This window comes from Rhinopithecus bieti, unplaced genomic scaffold, assembly GCF_001698545.2.
Source record: "Rhinopithecus bieti isolate Rb0 unplaced genomic scaffold, ASM169854v2 scaffold_20154, whole genome shotgun sequence".
NCBI lineage: Eukaryota > Metazoa > Chordata > Mammalia > Primates > Cercopithecidae > Rhinopithecus > Rhinopithecus bieti.
This window is the reverse complement of record NW_016809732.1, coordinates 141,035-153,346: the sequence shown is the minus strand read 5'-3', so window position 1 is coordinate 153,346 and position 12,312 is coordinate 141,035. Positions and strand designations below refer to the sequence as shown.

At 51.2% G+C, this 12,312-nt stretch overlaps 1 protein-coding gene across 3 annotated transcripts in view; it reads left to right on the top strand.

Moving 5' to 3' along the window:
- The first annotated feature begins 266 nt into the window (after positions 1-266).
- SLC47A1 (solute carrier family 47 member 1) overlaps positions 267-12,312 on the top strand; it is a 48,451-nt gene continuing 36,405 nt past the window's right edge. The window contains exons 1-2 of one of the 3 annotated variants that reach the window (XM_017890163.1): positions 267-466; positions 8,802-8,908. In XM_017890163.1, the coding sequence (XP_017745652.1) occupies positions 337-466; positions 8,802-8,908 (237 nt within the window). In that variant the 5' untranslated portion in view covers positions 267-336. Of the gene's footprint in view, positions 467-1,605; positions 1,616-8,801; positions 8,909-12,312 lie in introns of those variants that run through there. The other 2 variants (XM_017890159.1, XM_017890161.1) reach the window with 2 other exon arrangements.

The following is a 12,312-nucleotide window of genomic DNA, read 5'->3' as shown; positions in this document are numbered from 1 at the left end:
CAGAGCCGGGGTGAGTCCTGGCGTCCGCGAGACTTGGCGGACCCAGCCCCCGGAGCGCATTCCGTTAGTTTCCAGAGCTTTTTCAAACTTTGCCTTCCAAGTGCAGGAGTTCCTTGGTCTTTGCCAGACCCGCAGGCGTCCTCAGTGGTGCAGAAAAAGGTGCAAAGGGTGCGCCCAAGGTCGCAGGCTGCCCGGTTGCGCGTTCAGTCGGGCCTCCGTGCGCCAGGCGAGGGGCGGGCTCTAGGCGGGCGACCGGGGCGGGGACTGCAGAGCGGGCTGCGCTGCGCGGTCCCCACTGCCTGCCTCTGCGCTACCCGGCCGCAGCGCGCCAGTCACATGGAGGATCCTGAGGAGCCCGCGCCCGTGCGCGGAGGGCGGGAGGCCACCCTTGAGCTCCGTGGGTCGCGCTGCCTGCGGCTGTCCGCCTTCCGAGAGGAGCTGCGAGCGCTCTTGGTCCTGGCGGCCCGGCGGTGAGTAAGGTCGCCTCGGTGGGAGGCCGGTCCCGGCGAGCTGGGGGCCTGGTGAGTCCTGCCTCCGCGGGTGACTTGGCGGAGTTTGGGGATAGAGCGAGCTGGCCGCGGGCGGGCGCCGGGGAGCATAGTGCCAGGAGCCGGGCGGGCACCCCAGCTCCTCCGACTGCGTCCCGGCCGCCCTCCGCTCCGCACCACCCGACTGGGAGCCCCGCGGGGTACTGCGGGCACGGCTGGCATGCGCCTAGGCGCACGTTGGCTCGGAGAGGCCGGCGGCTCCCCCCTCCTACGCCAGGAGACACCGGGGAGCTGGGACCTTTGCGCCTAACGGGGCTCACCCAGGTCCAGGCTGCATTTGCATCCGGGGGTGCCTTCTCTGGGAGCTGATTCCAACCAACAAAGCACAAGTTGCCTGAACTTCAAAACACGAAGGAACTTACTTCTTTGAAAATTAGCGGTGAAAAGTTCGGGAGCTCAGCGATCTAAATAATCCCGAGGCATGGAGGAGGAGGTGCGTGGTCTGTCGTGGACTTAGAGCTGCGAAATGATTTCTTCGGAATTAAGTCAACCTCTACCGAAGAAACCAGAGGCATCCTGTACCGCCCCCTCCCTGCCAGTAATTATGTATGTAAAAGAAAAAAGGGGTTTTAATGTGGTTCTTTGTGGGATCGAGGTGTTCTTATCTGTGGGATTCTTTTCTTTTTAATCATTAGGTTAGGGCTGTTTCTGCCTTGTCTCCTAAAAGTAACGTGGTTTTAAAACCACAAAATATAATCCTATCCACGTTCTCCTGCCAGCTTGGGTGGTTTTCAAACCGAGAGGGTAGGACGCTGCACAAGAAGCGACCGGTATGCACTTAAGGCGTGAATAAGCTTTTGACTTTGAGGCCCACATTCTGCACCTGCGCGGGCTGAGGGGGGCCACTGTGCTCCTGGAGTGGGGACTCGGTGGTTTGTGGGATATTGTGGCACACGCTGTGGTGTGCAGGACAGCAAGAGTAATGCCGAAGTCAAAGCCATGGAATGAAGATCCATCAGCGATGCTTTCTCACAGACCAGAAAGAACTCATGATTTGGAGCCGGGCACGGTGGCTCACGCCTGTAATCCCAGCATTTTGGGAGGCCGAGGCGGGTGGATCACTTGAGGTCAGGAGTTTGAGACCAGCCTGGGCAAAATGGTGAAACTCCGTCTCTACTAAAAATACAAAAATTAGCCAGACGTGGTGGCGGGCGCCTGTAGTCCCAGCTACTCCAGAGGCTGAGGCACGAGAATCGCTTGAACCTGGGAGGCGGAGGTTACAGTGAGCCAGATCGTGCCACTGCACTCCAGCCTGGTCATGGCCAGGCCTGGTGGCTCACGCCTGTAATCCCAGCACTTTGGGAGGCCGATGCAGGCGGATCACGAGGTCAAGAGATCGAGACCATCCTGGCTAACAAACCCCGTCTCTACTAAAAATGCAAAAAAAAAAAAAAAAAAAAAAAAAAAAAAAAAAAAAAAAAAAAAAAATAGCTAGGCATGGTGGCAGATGCCTGTAATCCCAGCTACTTGGGAGGCTGAGGCAGGAGAATCGCTTGAACCTGGGAGATGGAGGTTGCAGTGAGCCGAGATAGCACCGTTGCACTCCAGCCTGGGCAAAAAGAGCGAAACTCTGTCTCCAAAAAACAAAAATAAAAAAACCTCATGATTTGGAATCTCAAGACCTGGGGCTGCATGGCCTGCTTTGACCTCCAAAAGTCAGGAAGCAGCTGTGCAGATTGAAACAGCCTCTTAACCTCTTCTGGTCTCTGCGTAGTCATCTGTAAAATGGAGATAATAATCGTGTCTTGTCCTAACACTCCCTCACAGAGCTGCTGTAAGAAGGGGCTTTCTAAGGCTATTATTGTTTTATTTTTTTTTTTTTGAGACAGCGTCTTGATCTGTTGGCCAGGCTGGCGTGCAGTAGTGCGATCACAGCTCACTGCAGCCTCAACTTCCGAAGTAGTGGAGACTACAGGCACACACCACCATGCCTGGCTAATTTTTGTGTTTTGGGTTAGAGATAAGGTCTCCTTGTGTTGCCCATTACTTGAATTCCTGGGCTCAAGCAATCCTCCTGCCTTCGGTCTCCCAAGAGCTGGGATTATAAGCATGAGCCACCTTGCCCAGCCTGTTATTGCTTTAATAGTATAGCAATAATAATAATAATAATAATAATAACAACAGGGCAGGTTTCTGAAATCCAGCCCTCCTAGTAGCCTAATCCCCTTGATGTGGGGTCCTCTCCAGTTCTCCAGGGATGAGCACTGGATTGACGCACTGGGGACCTCACCTTTTCTCTTTGTATGTACATGCGTGTATACCATTGTGTTTATTACAAATGTCATGCATATTTACTGTAGAAAAAAAGAGAAAACCAAGACCAACAAAAGGAAAAAACCCTCTGAAATCTCACCACTGAGAGGTAATTTGGGAGCTTTCCTTCCAGTCCTTTGTGCGTGTGTGTCTCTGCTTTGTGAAAATGTGATTGTAGAGTTTTGCTACCTGTTTTAGTCTTTCATGAAGTGTATGTGGACCCGCCTGGGTCTGTCTCCCATCTCTAATCCCATCTGCTGTGAAGTTTTCTGTTTGCTAAAGGGCATGGGATAAGGAGAGACCACCCCCTTCTTTTCCCATGCTCATTGTCCAATATTTTCTACTCCAAGTGTCCAACATAACATGAGGAAGATGCCCTGTCCGGCTCTCCTCTCTGTAATTTTCTCTCTTATTCGCCATCTCCCTTCCAGACCTCTCAAGTTAACCCTGACCCTTGAGGTCTCACTGGGCTTTAAATGAGGCCTTTGTAAAGAGAATAACCCATAACACAATGGAAAGTGTGAGCTGAATGGTGCTTACTTCTCAAAAGATGTGTCCATTTCATCTTGGAGAAAGCTTGAGGAAGACTGGATTTGCAAGGGAAGGAATGTGCAGATACCGGGCCTCAGGTATTCCAGCTGTGCCTCCTCTTTGTCATCAGCCTCTCATCACCTGGCTGAATCCAGAAACTTCAAACAGCAAAAGTTCTGAAAAGTAACACCAAAGGTGGACCCCTGGGCATTGCCCAGGATGCAACAGAGGTGGGATAGCCTAGGCCCCAACTCAGGGAAGTGTTTCCCCTTGTAAGGGAAGGAGCTGGTGGACCTTGTAGGGCTGCAGGGTGGAAATATCAGGTAAGACAGGCAGGTTGAGGGGGGTAAGGTGGGGGATCTGGAGAGACCCACTTTACCCAGGACACACAAAGGAAAAAAAGCAGGCTGACCTTTTGAATTGTATCCTGAAGGCAATGGAGAAGATAATTGATCAGGAAGTGGTTACTGACACCAGATTCTGTAGGAGAAGCCTGGTCAGAGACAGACAGGCCTAGGCCGGAGGAAGAGAAGACCTACAGGGAAGGCGGTTCCTCCCATTCAAAGGGTGAGAGGAAGTAGTCAAAGATGGCAGGAGCTGGACAGAGGAAAGCCGGGTGAGGTCCGGCCCCCGCCGCCTCTACTCCCCGTTTCCTCCTCCAATCCGTCCTCACCAAGGCCTTTGGCTTTAACTCCTTAAATACCTCTCAGAGGGATCCACTTTTTAAATGCCCATCTGAGCTTATGTCTCCTGCTCAGAACCTTTTCCTTGGTCCTGCAAAGCCCTCTGTGGCCTGGGCCTGGCCAGCCCTCCAGCCTCATCTCTCGTCCCTATCTCCTGGTTACACCCTCCACCCAGGCCTCCTTTCAGTGCCTCAGCCTGGAAAGTCCTCCCTACAGACAAGTCTGGTACCCGACTATTTGACATTGACTTGCTCATCATGCAGGTTTCAGCTCCACTTCATTTCCCCCAGAAACCTCTGAATTCTCTACTGCACCCCCATAGCTCATCACACAAATGTCTTGAGCTGTGTAATTTATTGCGTTTTGAACATCTTTCCCTACTCTACAGATGCTCCCTGGCTTACGATGGGGTTACGTGCACTGAAAATATCATTAAGTCAAAATGCCTCTAAAGGATGAGATCATGGATTGCAAGAGTCCTGACTTGCGTGGGACAGCCGTGACTGGCTTGCCACCCCTATGCTGGCCGATTATCTTCAGTTCCATTGCAAGAGTAACAGCTGCCTTCTTTTCCGCAGAAGCAGGAGACACATATGGCCGTTTTGTGCTCATGATGGGATGCGAAAACACAAAACAATACCCAAAAAATGCTGGCAACACAGTCTACTGTAGAGTGTCAGTTGCCTGCACTCGTGATGGCAGGGCCGATGGGCAGCTGTGGCCCACTGCCCTGACAGGCACTGCAAGTCTGAGACTACACATTACTAGCCCGGGAAAAGATCAATATCCCAAATTCCAAGTACAGTTTCTACTGAATGTCCATTGCTTTTGCACCACTGCAAAGTTGAAAAATTGTACCTCAGAACCATCTGTACTGTGGGTCCCACGGGGCAGAAATGGAGTAATGGTGTCTAACTCACACCTGTTCCCCCAGTGCTTGGATGTACTTCCTGCTCCAAAGACAGTGGCTGTATGTAACCATCTGAGTTGAGAGTCAGGTAGCTGGGCTGGTTGCGAAACCTCCTGGGCTGTGCTTCCTCACATGTAAAGGAAGTAGGGCTGTCCCAGGTGCCCTCTCAGCTTTTTTCCAGTGAGTGAACTTTCAGCAGTCATGGGTGGGGGTAGGAGAGGCTGTCTGGAGGTGCCTGGCCCTGGAGAGCAACTTCTAAAGCCGCCAGGCATTGAAGGTCTTTATCTGGCTGCCAAGTTTGCTTATTGTTATCCAGCCAAACTCTGAGCAGCGTCGCTGTGACGAGAAGGGACGGAAGCACGGTCAGTCCGGAAGTTTCTTTGTTTGAGACAGGGTCTTGCTCTGTCACCCAGGCTAGAATGCAGTGGTGTGGGCAGCTCACTGCAGCCTCAAACTCCTGAGCTCAAGTGATCCTTCATGCCTCAGACTCCTGAGTGGCTGGGATCACAGGTGCATGCCACCATGCATGCTATTTTTGGTATTTTTTTTGTAGAGACGTGGTCTCTACAAAATGTTGCTGGGCTGGTCTTGAACTCCTGGGCTCAAGCAGTCCTCCCGCCTCAGCCTCCCCAAGTGCTGAGATTGCAGGCATGAGCCACCATGCCCGGCCCAGTCTGACAATTTCTGTCATCCATTCAGCTCTGTCCAAGCCACTGCCAGTTCAGGCTGTTCTTCAGACAGCAGCTGCAGAGACATCTAGCGGAACAGGCCTTTGTCCAGAATTGGTTCATTCCCTGGGCACAGAAATACGCTCTGTGATAGCACAGTCCAGAGGGTCTGGAGCACTCTCAAAGTGTGACCCTGGACCACATGCATCTTGCCTGGGTGTGTATGAGGGAGCGTGGCGATATACTGAAATGAAGATTCCTCAACCCCACGGACCTCCTGGGCCTTTTCTTTCTTTCTTTCTTTCTTTCTTTTTTTTTTTTTGAGACAGAGTCTCTGTCGCCCAGGCTGGAGTGTAGCGGTTCGATCTCCACTCACTGCAACCTCTGCCTCCTGGGTTCAAACAATTATCCTGCCTCAGCCTCCCGAGTAGCTGGGATTACAGGTGTGCACCACTGCGCCCAGATAATGTTTTGTATTTTTAGTAGAGACGGGGCTTCACCATATTGGCCAGGCTGGTCTCAAACTTCTGACCTCAGGTGATCCACCCGCCTCCGCCTCCCAAAGTGTTGAGATTACAGGTGTGAGCCACCGAGCCCGGCCTAACCTCCTGGGGCTTGCAATGGGCCAGGGCAAAGCCTCCCAGGTGACCCTTATGTACATGATCCACAGTCTGTGGCCAAGTGTTCACCCAAAGGGCTTGAAACCAAGATCTGAAAGAGGTTAGTAAATCTGGACTGAAGCCGAGATCCCTGGCACGGACTTTCAGGATGGGCCGGCTGCATGAGGCTGCCCGACTCAGGCAGTCAGAGCACAGGGTTGTTGCCGTAACCCCGGCAGAGCCGCAGCAGCTCTCAGAAAACTATTTTTGCTGGCGTTGGCATTGAAGGTGCATCTCACATGGGTTAGTCTAACTCAGCTCAACTTCCTGGCCTTTTGTATCTAAGACATCTAATGATTCCCACCCTTGGACGGGCCCCCACCCAAGTGGGAAAGATGCTCAGGGCAGTGCAATTTGTGATGGTAAAATCTGGGTGGCACTCCAAAGATCGGGTAGTAGGGGAGACCGAGCACGTTTCCACGCGAAACCATGAAAAACAGCTCACAGGTGGCCCGCAGGGAGGCAGGGAGCTGTGGAGTGGAAATGCGATGTTCCGTGGGAAAGGAGAAGACAGATTCTGTGAACACAACCGTTTGTGACAGATGATATGCAAAAGCTTAAAGCACAGTAAGCTGAAAAGATTTGGAAGTGATGCCGAGTTTACAAATAAAAAGGACCCTGTGGCCTTTAAAAGTACATGAATTCACAATTTAAAGAGACACCAAGCTCCACCTAATGGGGACATCTGTAAAGGTGGTGACAATGCCGAAATCGTGTGGCACCGTTCCCAGTACAGGCCTACAGGGCATCCATTGGCTCTAAGTTTAGATTCTACAGCATCTGGTTCTTCATCCCAGCCTTTTTTATTGACACCTCCGCCCCATCCCCTTTTATTCCCATCTTCTGTCTTATTTTGGCTTACTCATGCAGAACATTGCAAAAGTGTTCCTCATGTTCAGTAGTGGGGGACTGTTGGCGATTAAATTCACATTAGGCTTCTGTGGTAGTGAGAGAGGTGCCTGGATCATGTAGGAGTTGATACAAGAAAGATAATTCTCCTACAACACACACACACACACACACACACACACACACACACACACACACACACACACACGGAACAGGCTTTGCATGCTCTGAAGTTCTGGGCCCATCACAGGACTTGAAAATGGTCTCTCCTCAGATGTGGATTCTAGGGAAGAAAAGAGGGAGATCATTGGAAACATCATGGCTTGGGGGCCTGATGAGGTCCTGATGTAGTAATTTTGGGTTGGCTGCAGAGCTGGCAGATGGGCTATGGGTGAGCCTGGTGGAGGTCCAATGAAGCTAAGTCATTGGAACCCTAAAAGAGGGGCCTTTCTGTGGGCTCAGCACAGAGGATTCTGTTCTCCTTGAGGGCGGCGAGAGGCGGCCTTGCGGCTGGACCAGCAGCAGCATCACCAACTCTGGGGTACCAGCTTCATTGAGGGCCCCATGGGGCAGATGCAGGCAGCGGCAGCAGCAGCAAATCCTTAGGCACCCATTCTCTCCTAGGGAGCAGGGATCAGGTGAACCCCCCACTTTGGGCCATGTAGCCTGGCAGGGGAGAGGGGATTCCTCAAGAAAGATACTGGACGGCCTAGGTCTAGTGGGTGGGGGGCAGGAGGTGATTTTAAGTTAACCTCCAGAAATAAGCTCATTATCCAATCGTGTAGTGAAAGCACTGTGGAGCAATTCATAGAATTGCCCCCTGGAATTTTGAGGAAGAATGGTTCAATATTCCAGAATTTGCCCTCACATCTGAGGCTTCCTAGATTGCAAGGTGTTCAGCAGGCCTGTAATGTTTCACCCCGAGAGTCTGGATCCCACTGGGACTCCAAATGGACGATCTCATTGCTTCCTCCGGTCTACGGACTTCCTTGCGGGAGTGAGTTCTTGTTGTTGAAGGCTGCATTCCCTCCAGTCTGCACTAGGAATCTTGGATAACAAGGGGGTTATCCCAGAAGGCCGCCTCTGCAGATTTCAGAGGAAATTTAATGTGATCTATGGCTTGAGAAACTGAAGCAAAAAGCCAAAAAGGCAGGTTGGGGGCGGTGGCTCACGCCTGTAATCCCGGCACTTTGGGAGGCCGAGGCGGGTGGATCATGAGGTCAGGGGTTCGAGACCAGCCTGACCAACATGGTGAAACCCTGTCTCTACTAGAAATCCAAAAATTAGGCGGGCGTGGTGGCGCCTGCCTATAATCCCAGCTGCTCAGGAGGCTGAGGCAGGAGAATAACTTGAACCCGGGAGGCGGAGGTTGCAGTGAGCCAAGATCGTGCCACTGCACTCCAGTCCGGGTGACAGTGTGAGACTCTGCCTCAGAAAAAAAAAAAGAAAAACCGAAAAGGCTGGGAAGTTCTCAAAAAAAGTGATTCTGACCCAGTGGTTGCAAATAAATGTTTTAATATTTCAAAAAGCCTCCCATCCCCAGCCCCAGAAACTGTACGTTTGCCTGTGAAAGGTGGCAGAGGCTCACTGAAGTCGGGTTTCTTTACTTCTGACTGGACTTGTTGGGTCAGGGTCACCCTTGGGGCCCCAGGCTTCCCTGCGATGGTGGGCACTCACCTCCCTTCCCATTCCCCTCTCTTCCCAGTTCTTGGTTCAGCTGATGGTGTTCCTGATCAGCTTCATAAGCTCCGTGTTCTGTGGCCACCTGGGCAAGCTGGAGCTGGACGCAGTCACGCTGGCGATCGCGGTACGTGTGGGCTTTCTGGAAGGTTTACCAACACGGTCTGTGTTTGTCTCCTGCTGCTACTATAACAAATCACCAAAATGTAGTGGTCGAAACCTACACAGACTTATTCTCTTACAGTGCTGGAGTGCAGAAGTCTGAAGTGGGTTTCGTGGCCTAAAATCAAGGTGCTGCAACTTTAATTCCCCTATGCCATGTAACCTTGCAGATTCCTAGGTTCTGGGGATTGGGATGGGGACATCTTGGGGGGCATTATCCTGTCTATCACATCTTCTCATTTCTATTTTTTTCATTTTATTTTGTTTTTTTTTTTTTTGAGACAAAGTCTCACTCTGTCACCCAGGCTGGAGTGCAATGGTACGATCTCGGCTCACTGCAACCTCCGCCTCCCGGGTTCAAGCGATTCTCCTGCCTCAGCCTCCTGAGTAGCTGGGGTTACAGGCAGGTGACACCACACTTGGTTAATTTTTGTATTTTTAGTAGAGATGGGGTTTCACCATGTTGCCCAGGCTGGTCTTAAACTCCTGAGTTCAAGCAATCCACCTGCCTTGGCCTCTGAAAGTGCTGGGATTACAGGCGTGAGCCACTGCGCCCAGCCTGACATCATCTTATTTCTTTTTTTTTTTTTCAGACAGAGTCTCCCTCCAACCCAGGCTGGAGTGCAGTGGTATAATCCCGGCTCACTGCAACCTCTGCCTCCTGGGTTCAAGCAATTTTCCTGTCTCAGCCTCCTGAGTACCTGGTACTACAGGTGCCTGCCACCACGTCTGGCTAATTTTTGTATTTTTAGTAGAGACGGGGTTTCACCTTGTTGCTCGGGCTGGTCTTGAACTCCTGACCTCAGGTGATCCGCCCGCCTCGGCCTCCCAAAGTGCTGGGATTACAGGCATGAGTCACAGCACCCGGCCTACATCATCTTATTTCTAATCCATGGAACTCGTTCCCACTCTTGGTCCCACAGCTTGGGGAGGGGAACAGTAAAAGGGGCGTTCAAGTCTGACTTCCTCAGAGGAACTGACTCCCCCCATGCCCACCCCTCAGTTGTCTGTGTTACTGAGAGTCCTAATCTAGAAATGAGTCTGGAAGGTGAAAGTGTAGATCTTTGTGTCCAAATTTAAAATTGGAAAGATCTGCAAATCCTCTCCGTATAGTAGATGTGAACTCCCCCAAACCAGAGACATGTCATCAGTCTCAGCCAGGAACTGTCAACTGGCTACACAAGACCAAAGGGTTTGGTTTGTCTAGTTAGGGTATTTCTAGAAAAGTGGATTCAGTGGCTCTCAGGCAGGTGTATGTTCCCCTTTCCTTTCCTCCTGGCCTGACGGAGACACAGTTTCACTTGATCTGCCTGGTCTCACCAGGCATTTGAGTTTGCTACCCATGAACTATGCAAGATGCCTGGGAACTAGTCACCAAGTATATGTGGAACTAGCTATGAGTACATATGGCTTATTTATTTACTTATTTTGAAATGGAGTCTTGCTTTGTCGCCCAATCTGGAGTGCAGTGGTGCAATCTTGGCTCACTGCAGCTGCCACCTCCGGGGTTCAAACGATTCTCCTGCCTCAGCCTGGGATTACAGGCATGCGCCACCACACCCAGCTAATTTTTTGTATTTTTAGTAGAGATGGGGTTTCACCATGTTGGTCAGGTGGGTCTCCTGATTTTGTGATCCGCCCTCCTCGACCTCCCAAAGTGCTGGAATTACAGGCGTGAGCCACTGCCCCAGCATGGCTTATTTTATTTTGGCTTTAGTGGGCAACATGGACAAATCCCAGGTTTAATTATCCATTTTGTTCTTAAGTATTGTATTTGCAATAGAGGAGAAGACAGAAATGCACTTAGCAAGACTCAGCAGATTCTCTTTGGCCAAGGAATTGCAGGATGTGGCCAAGGACTTATCAAAGTCAGTGCTTCCAGGCTGGGTGCAGTTTGGGCTGTTGTCCACAGGTTCCCTGCTGTACAATCAAGTGGAGGTACCAGGTTCCAGATAGGGAGCGCATCAGACATCCTGTGATACCACTCCCTGGTTTGGGGGCCACTGCCCTGGGCTCCCCAAAGCTTCAGGGTTTGCTGCTGACCCTGGTGAAGGTGAGCACACCTGGAAATCCTCTGGCACTAGCCTGGACTTCAGACTGCCTCTGCACTCCCAGTGCCCCCCAGGGTACGGACGCAGGCCATGCTAGGTCTCCAGCAGGTGGACTTTTCTGTGCTACTGTGCCATTGCATTCCCAGAAGAAGTGTCCCTGATTGCTGAAATTGGAGAGCAAAGCTCTGCCTCCCGGGTTCACGCCATTCTCGTGCCTCAGCCTCCCGAGTAGCTGGGAATCCAGGCGTCCGCCACCATACCCGGCTAATTTTTTGTATTTTTTAGTAGAGATGGGTTTTCACCGTCTTAGCCAGGATGGTCTCCATCTCCTGGCCTCGTGATCCGCCCGCCTCGGCCTCCCAAAGTGCTGGGATTACAGGCATGAGCCACCGCGCCTGGCGCAAAGTGACTTTTTAAAAGAGAAAGGCTGGGTAATCGCCTCTAGCCTAGAGGCGATTACTTTTCCGCGTCTAAACTTGTACGTGTCCTTAACCCAGCCAAGATCTTGTAACCATAATAGGTTCGTCGACTTGCTCATGGCAAGTCAATAATCCAAGACGCCAGGTTGCAACAGTGAAAGAGGTTTAATTGTAAGGTCACTGAATGAGGAAACCTCAAATCAGTCTCTCCGAGGAGTTTGGGGCTAGAGTTTTTAAGGGTTTTCGAATGGGCTGAAGTGTGATTGTTGTTTGGTTGAAGAGTGCAGCATGAAGTCATGGGACAGGGAGATGAAGAAACTGTGTTCTTATGCTGATTCAGTTCCTCTATGTGGGTCTTCAAACTGGTTGGTGTCAGATGTTTCACTGGAATTTAGGCTCTGCTTAATAATTTTTTTTTTTGAGATGGAGTCTTGCTCTGTCACCCAGGCTGGAGAGCAGTGGCACGATCTCAGCTCACTGCCACTTTTGCCTCCCCGGTTCAAGTGATTCTCTTGCCTCAGCCTCCTGAGTAGCTGGGAATACAGGCGCCTGCCACCACGCCCAGCTAATTTTTGTATTTTTAGTAGAGATGGGGTTTCACCGTATTGGTCAGGCTGGTCCCAAACTCCTGACCTTGTGATCTGCCTACCTAGGCCTCCCAAAGTGCTGGGATTACAGGCGTGAGCCACCATAACCGGCCAGATTTTTTTTTTTTTTTTTTTTTTTTTGAGTCAGGGTCTCCATTGCCCAGGCTAGAGTGCAGTGGTGCAATCTCGGTTCACTGTAATATCTGCTTCTTGGGCTCAAGTGATCCTTCCACCTCAGCCTCCGGAAATAGCTGGCGCTGCAGGAGCGTGCCACCATGCCTGCCAGTTTTTATACTTTTTTTTTTTTTTTTT